Source organism: Delphinapterus leucas, unplaced genomic scaffold, assembly GCF_059928025.1.
Source record: "Delphinapterus leucas isolate spDelLeu-1000000601 "Yukka" unplaced genomic scaffold, BTC_Dleu_Yukka2 spDelLeu_asBTCV2_sq25, whole genome shotgun sequence".
Taxonomy (NCBI): Eukaryota; Metazoa; Chordata; class Mammalia; order Artiodactyla; family Monodontidae; genus Delphinapterus; species Delphinapterus leucas.
The window spans coordinates 12739772-12763281 of record NW_028322234.1 but is presented as its reverse complement, the minus strand read 5'-3'; the positions used below and the strand labels follow the sequence as shown (position 1 = coordinate 12763281).

The 23510-nt window shown below is 37.9% G+C and overlaps 1 protein-coding gene across 5 annotated transcripts in view; it reads left to right on the top strand.

Moving 5' to 3' along the window:
* Nucleotides 1-23410, top strand: part of LOC111166140 (zinc finger protein 177-like) — a 41095-nt gene extending 17685 nt beyond the window's left edge. For 2 of the 5 annotated variants that reach the window (XM_030764456.2, XM_089905497.1), the window contains exons 4-8: nucleotides 17730-17815; nucleotides 18396-18522; nucleotides 18959-19051; nucleotides 19567-19649; nucleotides 20179-23410. In XM_030764456.2, the coding sequence (XP_030620316.1) occupies nucleotides 17730-17815; nucleotides 18396-18522; nucleotides 18959-19051; nucleotides 19567-19649; nucleotides 20179-21288 (1499 nt within the window). In that variant the 3' untranslated portion in view covers nucleotides 21289-23410. Of the gene's footprint in view, nucleotides 1-120; nucleotides 17816-18395; nucleotides 18523-18958; nucleotides 19052-19566; nucleotides 19759-20178 lie in introns of all 5 variants that reach the window. The other 3 variants (XM_089905498.1, XM_089905499.1, XM_089905500.1) reach the window with 3 other exon arrangements.
* Nucleotides 23411-23510: the final 100 nt, after the last annotated feature.

Below are 23510 nucleotides of genomic sequence, written 5' to 3'. Positions count from 1 at the left end.
CACAGAGTTCACTCAGCTGAATATTCCCATATATGTCATTCAGATGAAGTTTTTTTCTTTCTTTTTTTTTTTTTTTTGTGGTACGTGGGCCTCTCACTGTTGTGGCCTCTCCTGTTGCAGAGCGCAGGCTCCGGACGCGCAGGCCCAGCAGCCGTGGCTCACAGGCCTAGCCGCTCTGTGGCATGTGGGATCTTCCCGGACCAGGGCACGAACCCATGTCCCCTGCATCGGCAGGTGGACTCTCAACCACTGCGCCACGAGGGAAGCCCCAGATGAAGTTTTTGATAAATAATTTCATCTTGATCAATTATCAGCTAAACTCTATAAAAATCCCTTTGAAAGTAAAGAATACAACAAAACTTTCTAGCAGAATGATCACTTCATTCTGCTTGAAAGCACTGAGGGTCTGGAACCATGCATTGCAGTGAAAATGGAAGAAAAACAAAAACAAATAAAAAACTTCAGCCATACTAATTTGTTTCTTGTATAGAAAAACAAGGCAGAGGGGAAAATCTCTGAATATAACAAGGTTGGAAAACTTTTTAAGTCATCATTAATCTCTTCATCAACAGGAGAGAAACTACACTGGAGAGAAATCAATTTTAACCATTGTGAAGAAGCCTTGAGTGAACACTCATGCCTTAAGGCTCAAAGGAAAACTTACATTAGAAAGAAAACTTGTGAGTGTTATCAGTGTGAAAATGCCTTCATAAAGAACTGTGCCCTTGATCTACACAAGAAAACCCATTCTGGAGAGAATGCTCCTGAGTATAATCGGTGTGAAACAGCCTTCAAACAAAATTTACACCTGGTTCACAAGAAAACTTACACTCAAGAGAACCCTATAAATGCGCTGACTGTAAGAAAGGCTTACCTTCTTCCTCGTACCTTAGGGAACTTTTTTTTTCATGGTGGAGAGAGGACGTATGCTTTTAAAGAACGTAGGAAAGCTCTTTCACATTCTACAAACCTTTTTGTACATATGCGAACTCACTAGAGAAATATCCTATGAGTGTAAAGGATATGGGAAGACTTTCACTCAATCTTCATGTTGTTCAGCATTTAAGAATTCACAGAGGACTGATGCCTGTGAAATGTAAGAAACTTGAAAAAGGCTTTTCTTATTCCCCAGATCTTGCTAAGCATATAAGATTTTATACTAGAAACGCTGTGTTTGTAAGGAGTGTAGCCCAGAGTTTACTTTTCTTAAAACAGTATTCACATGCAAATTTAAACTGGAGAATGTGGAAAAGCCTTTGTTAGTTCCTCATACCTTACTGTACATATGAAGAATTCACACTGGTGAGATGCCTTATCATTGTAAGGAATGTGGGAAAATGTTTAGTATTTCATCTTGCTTTAAGAGTCACCTGGAAACTCACCCTGGGGTAAAACCTTGTAATTATAAGCACTGTGGGAAAGCCTTTATTTGATTCTCATTTCTTATTTGACATTTAAGAATGCACGGTGTAGGGACTTCCCTGGTGGTCCAGTGGTTAAGACTACGCTTCCAATGCAGCGGGCACAGGTTCTATTCCAGGTTGGGGAACTAAGATCCCACATATGCTGGTGTAGCCAAAAATAATTAAATTTTTAAAAATTAAAAAAATAAAGAGTGCACAGAAAGACCTTTTGAATGTAAAGAATGTGGTAAAGCATTTAGATAATCCTGGTACTTTAGTCAACATAAAAGAAACACATACTGGAGAGAAGTGTATAAATGTAAAAAATGTGGGAAAGCCTTCACTATTTCATCAGGCCTTACAGTGCACATGAGAACTCACACTGGTGAACAACCTTTTGAATGTAAGGGATGTGGGAAATCCTTTACTCGATCCACATGTCTTATTAAACATTTAAGAACTCACAGTGGGGAGAAGCCATATATATGAGGAATATGGGAAAACCTTTAGTAATACTTCATGCCTTTCTGAATGTATACACATTCACATTTGAGAGAGAACTTAACGCTTGTAAAGAGTGTGGGAAAGCCTTTGATACTTTCACACTTACTGAACATGTACTAATTCATAGTGGAGGTAACCTTATTGTAAGGAATGTGGGAAGCCTTTTGCTCTGCCTTATACTTTAATATTCAGCTGTGAGTTCACGGGTGTGAAAATATTACGAATGTAAAAAGTATAGGATTTTTTTTAGTTTTTATTCTCTGCTTTGGGAAAGTATGAAAGCACACATAATGAGAAATCCCCTGAATGAAAGGGATATAGGAAAGCCTTTGATTGTTCTTTGTCATTAGGAAACATGATCCATACTGGAGAAGAACCATAGATTATAAATATAGGGAGTGTGGAAAAGGCTATGTTAATTTATTGTAAAAGTCACACTGGAGAGATTATGTATGAATGTAAAAACAATTAGAATGCTTTCAATGAATATCTTTTATATATTTTTTATAAATAAAAATCCTAAAAATTTTTTTTTTTTTAATGAAAAACCTTTGTTACAAAGAGGTTTTTAAATAAGACCTTGGGAAAGTTTTGGAGTACATGTTTTCACTTACTGCATACAAGAAAATTGATACTGGGAAAGAAAACCAAGTAAATTTTTATTTAAATGAGTTGCCTTTCTTTGTGTGTTTTTTTTTTCAAGGTAAAGCCATACTTTTAAAGACTAATGATGTTGAGCATAAATATGGTCAACTGATCTTTGATAGAGAAGCAAAGGAAATGGAATGTAGTAAATATAATTCTTTTCAACAGATGGTGCTGGAACAACCAGACACCCACATGCAAAAGAATAAATCTAGACACAGGCCTTGCACTCATCACAAAAATTAACTCAAAATGCATTGCAGCCCTAAGTGTTAAACACACAACTATAAACCTCCTTGAAGATAACCTAGAAGAAAACCTAGAAGACCTTGGATGTGGCAATACTTTAAAAAATATGACATGGAAGACATGATCCATAAAAGAAATAATTGATAAACTGGACTTTATTAAAATTAAAAACTTCTGCTCTAAAAAAGGCATTGTTGAGAGAATGAGAAGACAAGCACAAATTGAGAGAAAATATTTGCAAAAGACACAACTGATAAAGGACTCTTAAGACTCAGCAATAAGAAAATAAACAGCTGATTAAAAATGGACTAAGACCTTAATAGACACCTCACCAAGGAAGATATGCAGATAGCAAATAAGCATTTGAAAAGATGGCCCACATGAAAAAAAGAGACCACTACAAATCTATGAATCTGTGAGAATGGCCAAAATCTGGAACACTGATAATGATAAATGTTGGTGAAGATATAGAGCAACAGGAAGTTTCATTTCATTGCTGGTGGGAATACAAAATTGTACAGCCACTTTGGGATACAATTTGGTGGTTTCTTACAAAACTAAACATAGTCCTACCAAGTGATACAGTATTCACACTCCTTGACATTTACCCAAGTAAGTTGAAAACTTATGTCCACACAAAAACCAGTACATGCATGCTTTGGGTTTTTTTTGTTTCTTTGCACATGAATGTTTATAGTAGTTTTATTCATAATTGCCAAAACTTGGAAGCAGTCAAGATGTCCTTCAGAAGGTGAATGGATAAACTGGCACATCCAAACAACACAATATTATCCAGTGCTTAAAATGAATGAACTATCAGGCCATGAAAAGACATGGAAGAACCTTAATGCATATACTAAGTAATGCATATTATTAAGTGAAAGAAGCCAATCTGGAAAGATTACATACTGTATGATTCCAACTATATGACATTCTGGAAAAGGCAAAACTGTGGAGATCAGTGGTTGCCAGGGATTGGTGAGAGTGATGGGTGGAATGTATAAGCAAAGCACAGAGGATTTTTAGGGCAGTGAAAAATACCCTGTATGATACTCTAATGGATATGCGTCATTACAGTTGACCCTTGAACAACAAGATTTTGAACTGCATGGGTCCATTCATATGTAGATTTTTTTCAATGAATATGTACTACAGCATTACACCATTCATAGGTGGTTGTATTTGCAGGTACAGAACCCAGAGGGCCAACTGTTAAGTTGTACTGATGTTTTCAACTTTGAAGAGGGTTGGGGACGCTAACCCCCATGTGTTTACAGTGGAGCTGAGAAAGGCTAGTGGGCACTTCTGCCTCAAAACATCCTGCTTTTTTTCCTTGAGCAAAGCCTGGAGTCCACAGTTCACATGATACTGCCTTGTCAGGCTGTGCTCATTATGTGGTGAAAGAACCTAGCCTCCTTAAAATATTTTTGGAATGGAACGTAGATTAATATTTTTCCGGTTTAAACACATGCTTCTAGTCTTTAATATTAGTAATTAAGTGCCTAAGATTCCTGGGCCCTTCTTTACATGGGCAGATATTTTATAGAACCGATCTGCCTGAGAGGCATGGTCAGCTGGGAGGGGTTGAGCTTTTAAATACAGATCTCCAGATATGGGTGATTCCATTAAATAATAAGGATCCTCCTAATGATTAAGTTTTTTTGTCTAGGCAGATGTTTTATTCATGGGGGTTCTAGAAAAGGCACAGAGAGGAAGCTATTGAAATTTTTAAAATCCTTATTTCGGGCTGTCTAACTGTAGTAACAACAACCCCAAAGCACCTTAAAATCTGTCTTTTCTCTACTACCAGATTTCCGTTTTAAATCATGGTTCCGGTTATGCATATTTAAGAATCAGCCCTCTTTTGGCCCTGATAAAATCCATTTCTTGGCGGGTAGCTTAAAGTGCTGATCGAGACTGTTTTTGTTTTTAATACCAGGATAATCATTGTTTAAATTCGAGTCCAGACAAAAAAGTTCTCTGACTTCTGGGGGACTTGCTTTGGTTAGGAAGGGGAGGGGCAGTGACCCCGCAAGAGAATCCATAACGGCTGAGTAGTGAAGTTTGGACTCCTTTTCCCTTCTGACTGCTCAGTCTCCTTTTCAAAACCTTGGGGACCTCTACTTTTTTCCATCGAGGAGACCATATGGAGTAAAAGACCCGGGCTCAAGTGCCTGCGCACCATTTTACTTAAGTGTGCAATCAAGAGTAAGTTACTCTACTTGATAAGCCTCCTTCGCTTAAAATAAACTTGCCTGCACTTCGCCTCAATTCTGTGCCCAGGCTCCCTGACCAGGCCTCAGCCACTCTCTCCGGACCCGCCTCCCAGCCCCGCTCCCCGATCGGAGTTCCGGGGGGTACTGAACTACTGGAGGCGGGAGCCTCAGGCCCGGGACCCGAAGCGGAGGTGCGCGTCCGCTGGCGGCTTTGTCCTCAATAGCTACTTCGCGCATCTTACCCGTTTCCATATCCGTTGGCGTTTGATCCGGCTGGGCCCAAGTCCAGGTTCCGACCACGAGTCTGGAAGGGCCGGTCGATAGTGGGGAGGGGTCATGGGTAAGGTTTACGGCGCCAGCTGCTCCCGGGCCGCGGGGCCTCCTGCCGGGCTTCACGCGCGACTTCCCGCCCGGGGCCTCAGGACGCCCCGCTTGTCCTCCAAGCCCCGACCCGTTACAATCGCGCCTGCTGGGGCCGCGGCTTCTTCCCGTCTCCCGGACGACTGCTCGGGCGGTCTGTCCCCGGGAGGAGGCGGGTCTGGAAATAAGGGCAGGGCGCGTCCGCAGGGTCTTTTCTCCATCACCTGTCCTCCCCTCTTTAAAAGGCCTCCCCCAAGTCTGACTACTTTTCCTTAAGAAGATGCCCTTTCTTGTACCTCATTTTCTTCCGTTATGACATTTTTTGAAGTACTCATCAGTTCACGGAGATCTGCCCTTTTTTTTTTTCTTTGATCTGGCTTACAGTTCTCTAGTGTGTGGAAGCAGCCTAGTCCACTATTGGTGGACGATTGAGTTGTTCCCATCTGAATGGGCTTGTGCATGTTTCTTCATATTTCTGTACTTAGGACTTTAAGGTCGATTTTTAGAACTAAAGTTGTTGGGTCATGTGTAATATTCCTAGATATTGCCAACTGCCCCCGTTCTATTTTGAGCGCTCAGAACGTGTATTTTGCATCCAGCAAGTTGCACACCTCTCTTAGTTTTCAAATAATCTTAACCTATAGATGATTTTGGATGTTTACATATCATCCATGAATGACAGGTTTATTCTTCTTTTACAGTCCTCCAACCTATCATGTCTCCCCATCCTTTTCCGCTCTCCCCAACTTACTGCACTGTCTGTATCATGATTAGTAGAAGGAGCCACTTCTTTTTCTGTGTCTCAAAGGCCTTCAGCTTGTATCTAGTAAATTGAAATGCTTGCTCTATGTTTTCGATACATTTTCAGGTTTAAAGACATTTCCTTCTATTCCTCTTTTCCTCGTTTACTATAATTAACGTAACTAAAGTGTACAATTCAGTGAATTTTAGTATATTCCCAGAGTTGTGCAACCATCATCACAATATAATTTTAGAAAATTTTCATCATCCCAGAAAGAAATCCCATACTCATTAGCACTCACTCCCCATTCTTCCCTACCCCCCAGGCCACCACTCACTAATCTATTTCTTGTCTTTATAGACTTGTCCATTCTGGACATTTCATATAAATGGAATCATATAATATTTTGTCTTTCGAGAATGACTTTTTTCACTATAGTGTTTTCAAGGTTCATCCACATTGTAGCAAGTGTCAGTACTGATTCCTATTAATGGCCAAAAATATTCTTTTGTATAGATACATCACATTTTATTTATCCACTCATAATTTGATGGTCATTTGGGTTATTTCCACATTTGGGCTATTGTAAATAATGCTGTTATGAACATTCTTGTTAAAGTTTTTGCGTAGACTTACATTTTCATTTCTCTTGGGTTTATACCTAGGAGTGGAACGCTGATTCATATGATAATCGTATATTTAACATTTTGATGGACTACCAAACTGTTTTCTAAAGTGACTGCACCATTATTCTTTACCACCAGCAAATGAGTTCTGATTTCTCCACATACTCACCAATTGTTATTTGTCTTTCTGGTTATGACTATCAAAATGAGTGTCAAGTGGTATCTTGTGGTTTTCATTTGCATGTCCCTGGTGGCTAATAATAAGCATATTTTCATATGCTTAATGGCCATTGTATTTTCTTTAGAAAAATAGATATTTTGCCCATTTTAAAAATTGAGTTTTTTTTAATAGAGTTGGCTAAAATTATTTTTAAATCATGCAATGTTGGGTATTATCAAACACTTTTACTGTATTATTGAGATGATCATACTGTTTTCTACTTTGATCTATTCATGAAACAAATGACATTAATTGATTTTCTAGTAAGCCTCTCTTGCATTCCTGGGATAAACTCAACTTGATTCTGGTGTATTATCTTTCTCACTTTTTGATGTATTTGATTTGGACTTATTTTCTATAGACTCTTTGTATCTATGTTTATTAATGAGACCTCCGTATCATTTTGTTTTCTTATAATGGCTGTCATGTTTGATATCAGTATTATACCAATTTCAAGGAACATTCCTCTTCCTTTATCTACTTAATCAAGGTAATCCCTTTGATAAGGCAAACTGTTTTGTGACATCATCTTAAAAGTGGCCTGTCCATCCCCTCCCCTTCTTTCCCCCCATGGTAATTATGTAAGGTACTGTCATAGATTAATCAAAATGCACACATGACGTTTTGGATCGTGCACATTTCTGGAGTTTTGCATAAGTGTGTCTAATCCCTGAAAGATTTGAGTCAGATTAGAATTCTCTCTTCTTTGAATGGCAGAACTGATCTATAAAACCTCTGAGCCTGGTGTTTTCTTCATGGGAGAAGTTTATATGCCTAGTTCTTTATTTTGTTTTTGTTTTTTTGGTTATTGTTTTGTTTTTTAAAGAATCTATCTAGGCAGTGAATTATTTGGGCTGGAGAGACCTGGAGTCTCTCTGAGGGGGTCAGCAACAACCCAGGTTATTCCACTTTTATACATTTTTTTAAATTGTGGTAAAATATATACAATATAAAATTTGCCATTATAAACATTTTAAAGCATACAATTCAGTGGCATTAGTCACAATCACAGGGTTGTGCAACTATCACTGTCCAGGTCATTTTTGATAATTATTTTAGGACTATTCAGTTTGTTATTTCTAGTCTTATTTCTCTAGGAATTGAGCTATTTCCTGTGACTTCTGAGCTTGATTAGCATACAGTTATTCACAATATCTTACATGTTTAATCTTTGCAGTATCTATAATTGTGTTCTTTTTTTGCTTTTCAATTTTCTTTGCACCTTCTCCCTCTTTTTTTTCTTGAATAATCTTGCATGATTTTTCCTATTAATTTTCAAAGAATCAATTGTTTTTGTTTGATCTCTTCTGGATTTTTATTTTCTAGTTCATCATATTATTCTTTCTTTCCTTCAATTTTTTAAAATTTATTTTGAGATTTTTTTCCTCTAAATTTTTTTTGGCCACGCCACGTGGCATGCAGGATCTTAGTTCCCTGACCAGGGATCGAACCCAGGCCCTTCGTAGTGAGAGTGCTGAGTCCTAACCACTGGACTGCCAGGGAATTCCCTAAATTCTTAAATTGGAAACTTAGACTAATTTTTAACTTTTTTTCTAATATAAGTAAATAAAGCCTACTTTTTTTTTTCCTAAGGCCCACTTTAGCTGCAACCTACAAGTTTTGGTACTTAGCACTGATCAATACCATAGTATTAATGTATTTTTTAATTTCTAATTTAATTCATTAATTATATCTTTTACCCATGAGTTCTTCATAAGTGTAGTAATGTTCTCTAAACTCCAGATGTCAATGGCTTTTTTCTATTAGATTGAACTATGGTGAAACTGCTAACATTCAACCTTTTCTTTAACCTATAAAAATGGCAGTTTCATATGGTTCAACATAATTTTCTTTTGTAATTAATATATAACTTAATTTCATTTTGGTCAGAGAACATATCTGTATACATCTTCTTTGAAAGGATTAAGACTAACTTTATAGTATAGCAGTAGGGTCAGTTTTGTAAACATTCCACTTATGCTTGAGAAAGATATGTATTCTCTATTGAGAGTAGTGTCTGTGTTTTAGATGAAGGATGTTCATTTTACTATTCAGACCTTAAAATCCTCTTTTTTTCCTCTGATTATCCATTACTCAGAATAGTGTGTTAAAGTCTCTTACACTGATGGAGGTTTGTCAGTTTCTACTTTAATTCTGTTAGCTTCTGTGTATAAATTTTATGAGACTATGTTACTTGTGTATACAACTTCAGAATCTTTATACTTTCTCGTTAATTGAATCTTATATCCTAATGTAGTTACCTGTTGTAGTGCCTTTTGTCTTAAAAATGTGTGAAATTAAGTTAGCCAAACAAACTTTATTTTGGTTAATATTTGCCTGGTATATCATTTCCATTTTTGAGATTTAATCTTTCTGTGTTGTTTTGTTTTTAGTGCATCTCGTGAAACAGCATAGAGCTGAAATTTATCTTAATCTAACATGGCAGTCTTTGTTTTTAAACTATAGAGTTCAGTCTATTTATTTGTACATTTATTGTGATTATTGATAAAGACATTTTCTGCCATCTTACAACATGCTGTTTATTTTACTTGCTTTTGTTGTTTTTTCCCCTGCTTATTTTTGTTGCCTTTGTAATAATTGAAGTTTTTTCCTCATTCCATTGTTTCTTCTAGCCTGTGAGTTAAGCCCACTGTGTTCTTCAGTAGTTGCCCTAGCTATTTTATCATGCACACTTAAAGTCTAAAGCTAATCAATACCTTTATTCTCTAACGGAAGAATACCAGAAGCATAAGACTACAGTCACATCCCTCCCAATTTATATATTTTTATTATTCAGTAGCATTCCAGCTTGCTTTTCCATCTCACAAATTAGATATTGCTATTATTATTTTATATAATCAAAGTTCACTTAACATTTCAGACATACAAATTCCTATTTCCTGGAATACTGAGAATTTACTTTAGTGATGATCTTTAGATGGGTAAGCTCTCTTGGGTCTTTACTTTAAAATGTCTTTATTTTACTCCCCTTTTAAAACTTTAAGCTTTTCATATGGAATTTTCAAGCACACACAAAAGTAGAGAAAATAATATAGCGAATCATATCTTCAACACTCAGTTTTCACAATTATCGATATTTTACCATTCTTGGATCCCGTAGGCCTGATCTGTCTAATACACTAGCCATATGTGGCTATTCAAATTTAAGTTAAAATTTAAATTACTTAAATAACACTAGCCTCATTTCAGGTGCTCAATAGCCATATGTAAATGGTGTCTATTGTATTAGGTAGTGTACATAAGAGTTGGACAGTGCTGGTAGCCTAGTCACCTGCTTTTTCTTTTTTCTGGAGTGTTTTTACAGCAGATTCTGGACGTCATGTCCTTTCATCGGTACTTAAGCATGCGTCTCTGGCTGGTACATAACCATCACCGCGTTTTCCCACCTGGCAATCTCCAAAGTTCCCCAGTTGTCTCCAGAATATCTTTTTACAGTTTGTTCAAATCAGGATCTTAACAGAGTACCCACCTTGTTTTTTTGAATATGTATCTCTTAAGTTTGTTTTATCCCCTCCTCCTCCTTTTTCCTTTTTTTTTTTAATCCACTGACTTATTGGAGATATCAAGGCGTTTGTCCTGCATTATGGATTTAGCTGATTGCTGCTGCTTTGTGTTATTTAACTTGTTTATCTCTGTATTTCCTATTAAAACTAGTTAGTCCAGAAGCTTGATTAGATTCAGGGTTTGATTTCATAAATTCACCCTTGAACCTAAGGAAGATATTTTAACTGGATTTAGAATTCTAAGTTGTTAAGTTATTTTTCTCTCAGCACACTGAGGGTGTCATCCTTTCTTCTGACATACCTTGTTGCTCTTGAGACGTGAGACATCAGTTTGTCTGTCCTTTTTAGGTGACCTAGGTTTTTTCCCTGGCTACTTTTAAGATTGTGGGGGGGAAAAAATCAAACACAAAAGAAGAAAATAAATGTAGGTGTGGATTTCTTTTTATTCTTTCAGCCTGGGATTTATTGTGCTTCCTGGATCCAAAGGTTATTGTCTTTTACTAATTCTAGGAAATTCCTAGCTAGTTTCTCATCAAATGGTGTAACAAAATTATAATCTGGTAGTTAATCGTTGCATTGAATTTCTAACTTCAACGAATCTGTTTCATTTCTAAATGTTACGTTTGTTTCTTAAAACTGTTTCATCATTTCTAGCGTATCTTATTCTATATTCATCCATATTTCTCTTAATTTCTTTAAGCCTGTTAAATGTAGGGTTTTTTTTTACATAATGTCTAAAAAGTCTAATATCTGCCGTACTGTGCTTTCTTCTTCCTGCTGCCTGTGTTTTGACTGCTTCTCGCTCATGGTACATTATATATTTTATATATTTGTGTTTCATAATTTTTTTAACTGTGACTTCCTCAGTTTACTTAGAATTTTATCTGTGGGAATTCTTTGAGGCCTGGCTTGAAGTTGAGTTTTCCAGAGATAGGTCCATTTGCTCACACTAATTGCCTGGGGGACCCTCTTTAATGAAACCTAGAACCTTCTTTAAATAAAATTATTCTCTTAAGGGAATAATTTTGGATTACACAAGTAATGTGAATTTGGACTAAAACGTAAGATTTTCTTTTTCTACTATATCGGATGCCAAGGTCCAGACCAGTACATTTTCTCTCTGTCCCCTTCTGTATGGAAAGTTATCTTTCTTTTCTTTAGAACTTTTAATTATGGATTTTCAAACATAGGAGTGGAGAGTACTATGATGAAACCTCCCTGTAACCATTATCCAGCTTCAATGATTACCATGATTTTGCACTCTTAATTCTTCCCCTTACTTACTATAATAAGTGAGTTTTGTTTTCCTGGAGCATGTTAAAACAAATATCAAACATCATGTCATTTCACCTAGAATTTGAGTTGTATCTCTAAAAGAAAAGGATATCATAAGGATGCAACCAGCCTAACCCAGTCCGGGGGCAAAAGAGGAAGGAGAACTGTTACAGAGCAAGAGACTTACGAGACAATTCTTTTTTTTTTTTAAACATCTTTATTGGAGTATAATTGCTTTAAAATTGTGTGTTAGTTTCTGCTTTATAACAAAGTGAATCAGCTATACATATACATATATCCCCATATCCCCTCCCTTTTGTGTCTCCCTCCCACCCTCCATATCCCACCCCTCTAGGTGGTCACAAAGCACCGAGCTGATCTCCCTGTGCTATGTGGCTGCTTCCCACGAGCTATCTATTTTATGTTTGGTAGTATATATAAGCCCATGTCACTGTCTCACTTCTTCCCAGCTTACCCTTCGCCCTCCCCGTGTCTTCAAGTCCATTCTATACGTCTGTGTCTTTATTCCTGTCCTGCTCCTAGGTTCTTCAGAACATTTTTTTTTTTAAGATTTCATATATATGTGTTAGCATACGGTAATTGTTTTTCTCTTTCTGACTTACTTCACTCTGTATGACAGTCTCTAGGTCCATCCACCTCACTACAAATAACTCAATTTCGTTTCTTTTTATGGCTGAGTAATATTCCATTGTATATATGTGCATCATCTTCTTTATCGATTTATCTGTCGATGGACACTTAGGTTGCTTCTGTGTCCTGGCTATTGTAAATAGAGCTTCAGTGAACATTGTGGTACATGACTCTTTTTGAATTATGGTTTTCTCAGGGCATATGCCCAGTAGTGGGATTGCTTGGTCATATAGTAGTTCTATTTTTAGTTTTTTAAGGAACCTCCATACTGTTCTCCATAGTGGCTGTATCAATTTACATTTCCCACCAACAGTGCAAGAGGGTTCCCTTTTCTCCACACCCTCTCCAGCATTTATTGTTTGTAGATTTTTTGATGATGGCCATTTTGACTGGTGTGAGGTGATACCTCATTGTAGTTTTGATTTACATTTCTCTAATGATTAGTGATGTTGAGCATTCTTTCATGTTTGTTGGTAACCTGTATATCTTCTTTGGAGAAATGTCTATTTAGGTCTTCTGCCCATTTTTGGATTAGGTTGTTTGTTTTTTTGATATTGAACTGCATGAGCTGCTTGTAAATTTTGGAGATTAATCCTTTGTCAGTTGCTTCATTTGCAAATGTTTTCTCCCATTCTGAGGGTTGACAAGACAATTATTTAATAAAAATAAACTTTTAATTCCTAATTTAAATAAATTAGGAGTTTGAGATTAACCGATGCACAAAACTATATATAAAATAGATAAAAATTAAGGACCTACTGTATAGCACAGGGAACTATAGTCAATATCTTGTAATAACCTATTATGGAAAAGGATCTGAAAAAGAATATATATATGTGTGTGTGTGTGTATATATATATATATATATATATATACACACACATATATAGTTGAATGAATTTGCTGTACACCTGAAACTAACACAACATTGTAAATCAACTATACTTCAATTTAAAAATTTTTTTAAATAAACTTTTTTTTTTTTTTTGTGGTACGCAGGCCTCTCACTGTTGTGGCCTCTCCCGTTGCGGAGCACAGGCCCCGGACGCGCAGGCTTAGCGGCCGTGGCTCATGGGCCCAGCTGCTCCACGGCATGTGGGATCTTCCCGGACCGGGGCACAAACCCGTGTCCCCTGCATTGGCAGGCGGACTCTCAACCACTGCGCCACCAGGGAAGCCCTTAAATAAACTTTTAACAGAAGTTTTTAGCATTATCACAACACCATTATCACACACACCCAAATTAACAGTATTTCTTGATGTTATCAGTGGTCTTTAGCTAAAGACCACCAGAGGCACACAGAGTTAAACAACTTGGATTTATTACTTACTGCAGCAAGGCAGAATGCACACCATGGTGAACTGTGGGATATCTCAGTAAGAGAGTGTTAGAAAAGACTTATTAAGGACTTTGGTTTTGAACGCGTGAAACTTATATTTTATAAATCATTGTTATCTCAATTAAAATAAAAATTTAAATTACTTTTAAAAAAGAAAGGGGAGGGACTTCCCTGGTGGTCCAGTGGCTAAGACTCCCAATGCAGGGGGCCTGGGTTTGATCCCTAGTCAAGGAACTAGATCTCACATGCTGCAACGAAGATTGAAGATCCCACGTGCCACAACTAAGACCTGGTGCAGCCAAATAAATAAATAAATATTGAAAAAAAAGAAAAAGGGGGAACATTGCTCTTGATATACATACTAGCAAATTGGCTAGTAAGTTTAATAAAAAGTCATACATCATTTTAACATTCAAAAGGTTGCTTTAAAGGGCATCCAGGATAAAACTACTGACTCAGAAGCATACTGCGTATCGGAATTATAAGATGTCATTTCAAGGATCAAGAGTGTGAGTTGTAAGTGAATGTGATTTTTCAAGCTATAGTGGTATTTCCAGAGGGATGGTGATATTTAAAATAAAACTGTAGTTTAATCCAACAACAATACCTTTTGTCCACTTTGGTAGAAATAGCTATTTTTGAAGGCAGATTTTCTAGTTTTCAAACTAATTTCTTTGTCAATGTTGGGCATTTTTTAGACTTTGTCATTGTCTAGTTGACCTTTGTCAATTGAGAACCTAAAATCATAACTTAAAGGGATATATTTTTAAGATGCCAGCTGAAACCAGGAACTTAGTAAATGCAACTACAAAGCCTTAATATAAAAAAAAAAAACCACATTTTTCTAACCTATAAAAAAAAGAATTGGAGCTCGTATTAGGTGCTTTTGGGGTGAGTTCTGGATTGGATGTTGTAGGGTGCAAGGGTATTCTGTGTTGGGAATCTTAGTAAACGTTACCTACAAAGGGGGAAAACTATACAGAGGCTAAAATTATAATTGATAAACAAGCAGCAGTCACTCATATTAGCCAGAAAAGGGGGATGTTTGGTCATTTCTGAGGTGTAAATAATGTTTATATTTTGTCCATGTTCAAACACAGTTACAGAGTGTTCTTGCTTTTGTCTCAATATATCATGGTCACAGAGTGACCTTGTCTTGTTGCTGTTTTGGGTGTTAAACAGGAGAACACCCAGACGTTGCTGTGAGTTTCAGGCCAGCTCATCACAACAGCAAGGCCTAGCTGAGAGTACCAGGTCAGCTCCTGCATATCAGGGACTTCTCTCTCTCTCTCTCTCTCTCTTTTTTTTTTTTTTTGGTTCCGAAACCCAGGATGCTTTTCTCTTTACCAATATCGTCTAATACCCTGTCTGTGTTCTGTTAACCCCACGTGTCTCAAATATGTTTTTATAGTCGTTCAAATCAAGATCTAAGGGCCACACTTTACAATGGATTGTTACACCTCTTAAGTCTCTTAATCAGGAAGAGTTCTCCCTTCCTCTTTCTCCTCCAAACCGGATTTGTCTGGTTATGTCCTGTATATAATATCATTTAACATGTCCTCTGTCTCCTCTTACCCTTCTTCTATAAACTGCTAATTAAAGGATTTGTTAGGATTTTTTTTTGGCAAAAATATTTTATAATTGGTGTTGTTTTTTGTTACATCATATCAGAACTAATGATGTCCAGATGTCTCTTTTGAGATGTTAAGATTTATCAGTTGGTCCCAGTGTCAGCTTGATCTTACTTTATAAAGTTTCCCAGCACATGTACTTAGTCTTAAATTATCTCCTTCAGATTTCTTGTTAATTACAAAAGAAAAAAAGTGTAACTTAATGGGGAAACATGCTGCATACCACCTTAACCAAGTGATCAAAGTTAATATCGATAATGAGACAAGACTGGCATCATAAGCCTCCTGAAGTGATGCAGAGAAGGACAAGCATCAATCACATAATACATCATCCAAAAATGAACTTTGTGAATCTAATCATGAGAAAACAACAGACAAACCAAAACTGAGGCTGTCTGTAAAACATCTGGCCTGGACTTTTCAAACCTGGGAAGATGAGGAAAGGCTGAGGGACTGGTCCAGATTAAAGAAGATTAAAGAAACATACTTTGAGGGCGTGATCCTGGATGGGAAGTTTAAAAAGTGACTGCTATAAAGGACATTATTGGGCCAGTTGGTAAAATTCTGCATATGGATTGTATGATAGATAGTAATATTAAATCCTGCTTTCAATCATTGTGTTTGTGTTAGAGAATGTTCTAAGTTCCTATGATACTCTGAAGAATGTAGGAGAAAAGGGTCATGACATCCGCAATTTCCTCTCAAGTAGATTCCTCTCAATATCATTCTTGATGAAACACCCACACACACACACACACACCCCTACAGAGAGAGAAAGAAAGCAAATGTGATAGAACTTTAACAACTGATAAAGAGTATAGGGAAGTTCATCATATTTACACTATTCTCACAACTTTTGAGTTTGAAATTTTTTCAAAATAATTTAAAATTAAAAGTTGAAAATAAACATCCCCATTCACTTTTCATCTAATATTTTAATAGCCATTTCTTGTCATTGCCTAGGTCCATTAATTTACTAGTGGTTGCAGAATGGTGACTTTCTGATTCTAGCATTTTCTTCATAATAAATGAAGCTCCTAATAAAGTTTCTATAATTATTCTATAAAGAGCTTTCCCTTATCACAACTATTTGGTAATCATAAAATATTGTTCATAAAGGAGGGAACGGGGTGATACACTTGATTCTTTAATTACATTTCTTTAAATAAATTTATTTTATTTATTTTTGGCTGTGTTGGGTCTTCATTGCTGTGTGCAGGCTTTCTCTAGTTGTGGCAAGCAGGGGCTACTCTACTTTGTGGTGCATGGGCTTCTCATTGTGGTGGCTTCTCTTGTGGAGCATGGGCTTTAGGCACGCAGGCTTCAGCAGTTGTGGCACGTGGGCTCAGTAGTTGTGGCTCATGGGCTCTAGAGTGCAGGCTCAGTAGTTGTGGCACACGGGCTTAGTTGCTTCGTGGCATGTGGGATCTTCCCGGACCAGGACTCGAACCTGCGTCCCCTGCATTGGCAGGTGGATTCTTAACCACTGAACCACCAGGGAAGCCCTACACGCTTGATTCTTTTCACGAATTTTCAGAATAACAAAATTATATCCTAGCCACTTCTGATAGTGACCATTGAGGGTTTTTTTAGTAACACTATAGACTCATGGCTTTGTTTTACATTTGGTATATTTCAACTGATTGTAGTCATTATTCTTATTAAATTGTTCCATCTTAAGCCAGTGGGAACATTTTTAAGTTTTCTCCTGTGTGGTAGGCTCCTTGCTTTCTGGTATAAGCTGTTCCAGGCTCATCTTGCACATTTCTTGTTCCACGTTGGACTCAGCTATTTGCCAAAGGAGTCCTGGTTTCTTATACAGACAGATGGCATTTTGAGGAATTTTAACACTAGAGCGCTCATTGCTCCTGAGTTGTGAGTGACTCTAGGCATTTTTGGTGGTTCAGTCTAGGGAAAAGTTAAAAAAATAAGTACATACAGGGCTTCCCTGGTGGCTCAGTGGTTGAGAGTCTGCCTGCCGACGCAGGAGACACAGGTTCGTGCCCCGGTCCGGGAAGACCCCACATGCCACGGAGCGGCTGGGCCCATGAGCCACGGCCACTGAGCCTGCACATCCGGAGCCTGTGCTCCGCAACAGGTGAGGCCACGACAGTGAGAGGCCTGTGTACCGCAAAAAAAATAATAATAAGTACATACAGTATTCCCATTCCTAACTGTTCTTGGATAGGGAGATAAAATCTGTAATGTATTGTTTGTATGTATATGTGCATATATGTGCATTTGTGTGTGCGTTGTTAAAGCTAGTGTGAGGAAGCTTCCAGGCCTGTAAGTGTTGAATATCTGTCAGGCCAAGACTCTCATGGCTTCTTTCTTCTTCTCTAGGTCTGCATGCTCCAGTCCAGGAGCCTGGCCAGGAGGGAGACACAAGAGGAAGAATGGCTGCAGGATTGCTGGCAACCTGGTCACAGGTATGTGGGAAGTTACTGTTTCCAAAAATCATTGCTGTTGCTAAAGGATACATCTCTTGCCCATGACCCACAGCTTCACAGCCCAGGCAGGCTGGCCTTAGGCTTCCCCAGTTCTCTGGGCTTCTCAGAATAGGAGATAGAGGATGTCTTAGGAAAGGCCTCAACATTTGTTAATTTTTTTTCAGATAATCCTCCAGGGTGAGTATTAGTTCCATATTCTGCTCGGTGCCATGAAGGAAAATAAAGACTTTTTTCACTAAGTATTTTTCTCATTCTGCAGTATGCTCAGTCTTGATCTTCAATAAGACTGGCAGATTCCTCACAACCTAGTTGTGGAAATATAAGTTCCACTGTGTTAGAAAAGCTGCTAAGCTGCTGGATGTTATGGTCCAGGGAGTGAGGACAAAAGTGGAAAGTTCCAAGAATTGAGCCTTGGGTCAAATAATGAGAACTCTGAAGCACGTCTGAGCTTCCTACACATTGGGTCTCCTTCCCAAGTCCTGTCAGCCTCACTCGCCATCTTTCTGGTTCAGAGTTAGAGATGGTCCTTGGCTGAACCTGTGTACATGTGATGTTTTAGGACTCGGTGACCTTCGAGGAAGTGGCAGTGGACTTTTCACAGGAGGAGTGGGCACTGCTGGACCCTGCTCAGAAAATCCTGTACAGAGACGTGATGCTGGAGAACTTTAGGAACCTAGCCTCAGTGGGTAAAGTTGACCTCATTCCTTCGTATTCATTTGTTCATACACATAATAGTTCTTCATCACATATCTGTTCCAGCAACTGTGAAGAGAATGGTAGTACATGGTAAAGACAGAATGGATGGTTCCTGCCCTTGTGGGGCAGTCTTTTGGCTTCCCATGAAAATGCACTGATTGTATTTTCTCGATCCTTAAAAAATTTAGGTAGTTTGCAGATCTTGGGCTTGGAATTCAAGAGTCAGGTCATGTGGGACAAGGAGTATGCATGTCTGTTTTGGGGCCCTGTGAAATAGTTATATAATCTGATTGTTTTGCTTCTCCTAAAGCTGCACTTGCCTATCTTCAGAATCCTTTAAAACCAAAGTATTGGAATCAATTTTGTGGAAAGATTTCTTGTTTCCTTCACAGTCTCCCCACATCATGTGTCTTTCCCCATGAGCAGGGCATCATCTCTGCAAACACAGTCTGTTCACTGAGGTGGAGCAGGAAGAGCTGAGGCCAGAGCAGAGACGAATTCTCCAAGGTGCTTATAGAGGTGAGCCCCAGGCAGAAAGGGGTCATTGTATGGAATAGCCACAGCCTGCAAGGGGTGATACAGTTGGGAATGTCAGTCATTGTGGGAAAGAAGGCAGAGGCCATTACATGAGCTTTCCTTCTTTCACCATCTCTCCATTCATTCATACTTCCATTTGGTCTCAAAGGAAAAACTATTTTAATTACTCTTTCAATTTCACATTTCCTTGAATACTTTTTGTTCAGTTCTCCCCACTTGCTTTCCAGATAATACCTTCTCTTATTGTCTCAAGCCTCCAGAATCCTTAGTAAAATACCTCTCATTTCCATTGCTTGTCCCTATCATTGGCATCTTTTTCCAGAGCCAAGTTCCTAAATTAATTTCTCTGGTCACTGGTTGCATCTTCTCTTTCACATTTTCCTCCTATATTTAGTGTTATTATTTGAAAACAAATCCATAGGGCGCCTGCCTCCTTTTTTCTTTCATCCCTACTTTTTCTCCCAATAATTATAAAAAATTTCCCCATTCACTTTCAGACCAGGATACTCAACTTAAATCAAAAGATGCAATTCTTACACAGAATGTTCCTGGGGAAAAAACTTCCAATGGCATAAAAACGGTGAGATTCACTAGAAATGGTTCCTGGTTTTTTAGAATGGGAGAACTCTGTGAATTTCAAGGAATTAAAACAGCAGCAGCACCCAAACAAGGGGAGACACTTGAGGCAAGTGGAATTCACTCATCAGAAAGCTGCTTCAGGAAAGCCTTTATGAATCCCATAAAATTGGAGAAATCTCCAAACCTACCTCAACACTTGCTGCCTTGCAGAGAATATCAAAAAGTAAACATTTACTTAAATGTGATTCAATTATTAAGTATTTAATAAATCATTCATTCTTCACACATGACTAGAAAAACTATATTTAGGATGCCCTTTGATGGGAATGAATACCATGGGGTCTTGGGAAGAGTATTCAGCTATTTCAACTTGAAAGAATAGTGCAAAATGTATACACACACCCTGAAAATGGTAAAAATATTAGTCATAATAATATGCTTCATATATACGGCAGAATCCACATGGGAGTGAGTTCCTCTGTGATGAAAGTGAGAAAGCCTTTAGTCACCACTTATTCCTTATTCTGTAGGCAGCAACTCACCCTGGTGAGAAACCAATGGAATTTAATCATTGTGGAAAATTCTTTAGAAAGAACTGTCACCTTATTTGTCCAAGATATTGCAAGAGAGAGAAATGCAACAAATATAAAGAATATGGGCAAGACTCTGGCCATCCCTCAACTCTTAGGAGTCATGTGAGTACTCACACTGGAGAGAAAATTATTGAATTTAATGGTTGTGGAAAATTTTTCAATCAAGAGTCATCCCTTAGGAAACACTTAACTCTCCCAGGAGAGAAATCTTCTGAGTGTAATCAACATCTTATGTCCTTCAACTTACACTCTTCCTTTTCAGTACATGAACAAATACCTACTGGAGAGAAACTCTGTGAATGCAGTGACTATGGAAAAAGATCTTCCCTTAGTTTCCACAAAAAAATGTGTACTGTGGAGGAAAGCTCAAAATGTAATGAACATGAGAAAGTTTTCACTGGCCCCTTGTCCCTTCAGATATGTGTGAGACCTCACACTGGAGAGAAACGTTATGAATGTAGCAATTGTGGGAAAGCCTTTGTTTTTCAGTCTTCCCTTAAGAAACATGTGAGATCACACACTGGAGAGAAACCTTACAAGTGTAATCATTGCGGAAAATCCTTCAGCCAGAGCTCTCATCTTAATGTGCACAAAAGAACTCACACTGGAGAGAAACCCTATGACTGTAAGGAATGTGACAAGGCTTTCACTGTTCCTTCATCCCTTCAGAAACATATGAGAACCCACACTGGAGAGAAACCCTATGAATGCAGTGACTGTGGGAAATCCTTTATTGATCAGTCATCCCTTAAGAAACATACACGATCTCACACTGGAGAGAAACCTTATGAGTGTAATCAATGTGGAAAATCCTTCAGTACAGGCTCTTATCTTATTGTGCACAAGAGAACTCACACTGGAGAGAAAACCTATGAGTGTAAAGAATGTGGGAAGGCCTTTAGAAATTCCTCTTGCCTAAGGGTACATATGAGAACTCACACAGGAGAGAAGCCCTATAAATGTATTCAGTGTGGAAAAGCATTCAGCACCAGCACTAACCTTATAATGCACAAACGAATACATACAGGGCAGAAACTATATGAATGAAATGACTACAGGCTAGCCTTAGGTCCTTCACATCTCACTCATTTTAGAACTCACTCTGGAGAGAAACCCTATTGTGACCAATTTAGAAAGCCTTCAGGCACAACTTTTAAGTCACGTTATACTGGGACCAACCTTATAAATGTTATGGTTCTGTGATTGTATTTATCAGTGAGTGTTTAATCTTTAAAGTGTGACAACTCATTAATTGATGAGTATTAAAGATTATACAGCACTCTAAATTCCCCTTGATCTACATCACAAAAGTTTTGATACATAATGTTTTTATTGAAATTAAGTACTAAATATTGTCCATTTCTCATCAAGATGTCTTGGACCAAACTATAGGTTATTTAGAAATATATATTTTAATGTGCAGACTCTGTGCATATTTTAGTTATCTTTTAGTTATAGATTTCTAAATTAATTGCATTATGTACAGAATGCATAGTCTTCGTGACACAGATTCTATAAGACATAGATTCAAACAGAAAATTATTAGAGACTTGCTACATGGCCTAATGTGTGAGACAAAAGAAGTTGCTGTCCCAATATCCATTCCTCCCCTCCTTCTTTCAAGTAACAATACAACTGTGTTCAAATTAGCAGTGTGGACAGTTCTTAAGGATTCATCTCCCAGCTTTCCTTGCAGCTGTGAGTGCCCATGAGCCCACAGTCCTGGCCAATGAGAAAGGAGGCAGAGGTCACTGCTTGTCGGTTCTAAAGAATTCCATGGAAATGGGAGCATCGCATCTGGCGTTTTCACTTTACCATTTGCCCTTTGTCTTATCTCTTCTTTTTTCCTAGAGAATAGACCAATAGGATGACAGTCATACACTACTGATTATATAATAAGGACATATTATTTAGCTATGTATAAGCAACTATGGGTTGCTTATTTCTGGACTTCTTGTAACATGAAAAAAATAAACTAACTGGTTTAACACTCTTGTGGGAAGAGTCTGTTTCAGTGGATTTCAGTCTCAACTGATACATCTCATATGGTCAAGTTTTAAGAATCCTTCAAGTATAGTTGAAAACAATGTGTATTCTATAATTTGTTGGGTATAACAGATTTTCAGTATATCTGATGGATAAACCTTATTGTGTTTTTAAAATCTGTATCATTACAAACCTTATCTCATGATCTCCCCTTTACTGAGAGAGGTATGTTAAAATGCCCCAGTATGACTGTGGGTAGTCAGATTGCTTTTTAAATTCTATATTGTATTTTGAGGCAGTATAACTGGATGCATAAAAATGTAGTCATTTTATATGTTTCTGGTAAATTGTCCTTTCATTCTTATATAGTGTTTATCCTTTTCCCCCTAATAATGAGTGTTCATTAATTCACTTGATATAAATGTGAGCTATTGACCTAGTGGATAACATTTAATGCCTACCGATTTTTAAGGACAACCAGAAACTACTTACCTTTCTTCATCACCATGTTAGTTATGATGTTCCTTGCAACACCAAGAGAGATCTCCTCCATGACATCCCTTGTGGCAGACAAAGAGATCAGTAGTTCCCCAGTGGCTGTCCCCACCAAAGACACCAGCAGCCCTCACCTATCTCTCTGTTGCTCCTTGCTTTGCTTCTGTAGTGATTTATTCCCCAACCTAGTGGGATATGAGGGATCTCATCCATAGAGACTGGTGGCTCAATGTTTAATGAAAAAGGAAAAGGGGAAGGAACATTTTGTTCTTGCTCCCAAGAAACCTCAGAGGGTTTCTCAACTCAAATCAGTTTGTAAATCTCCTGGTCAGTGTGCTTGGGCTCTCATGAGTACCGCTGCCTATCAACATGTAAGAGCATCCTCCTGAAAACCAAATTGTTACAAAATAAGGATTCCCCCACCTTGGATATAGACTCTAGTCCCCCTGAGGTTGATAGGGACAGTCTAGAAAGGGAGGCCACTGCTCACAGCAGGGGTCACTCGGGACCACCAGGAGCTTAGCAGGTAAATATCTAAAGAAAAACTAAATAAAGAAATAAAGAAAACCAGGGAAACACGAGACCAAAAGAAAAAAATTAAGTATAAAGGCTGGGACTTTACGAAGCTACAAGCAATCCCCCCACCCCCTACTGAAAGAAAGGGGAAACTTTAAATCTTACGTGCCAAGTAGTTTTGAGGTCTAGCAAACGTGATGCTGTCTTCGATTGCTTACTGATTTAGCAACAATGAAAAAACCCCAGATGCAGGGGACAGCATTTGAGTTTAG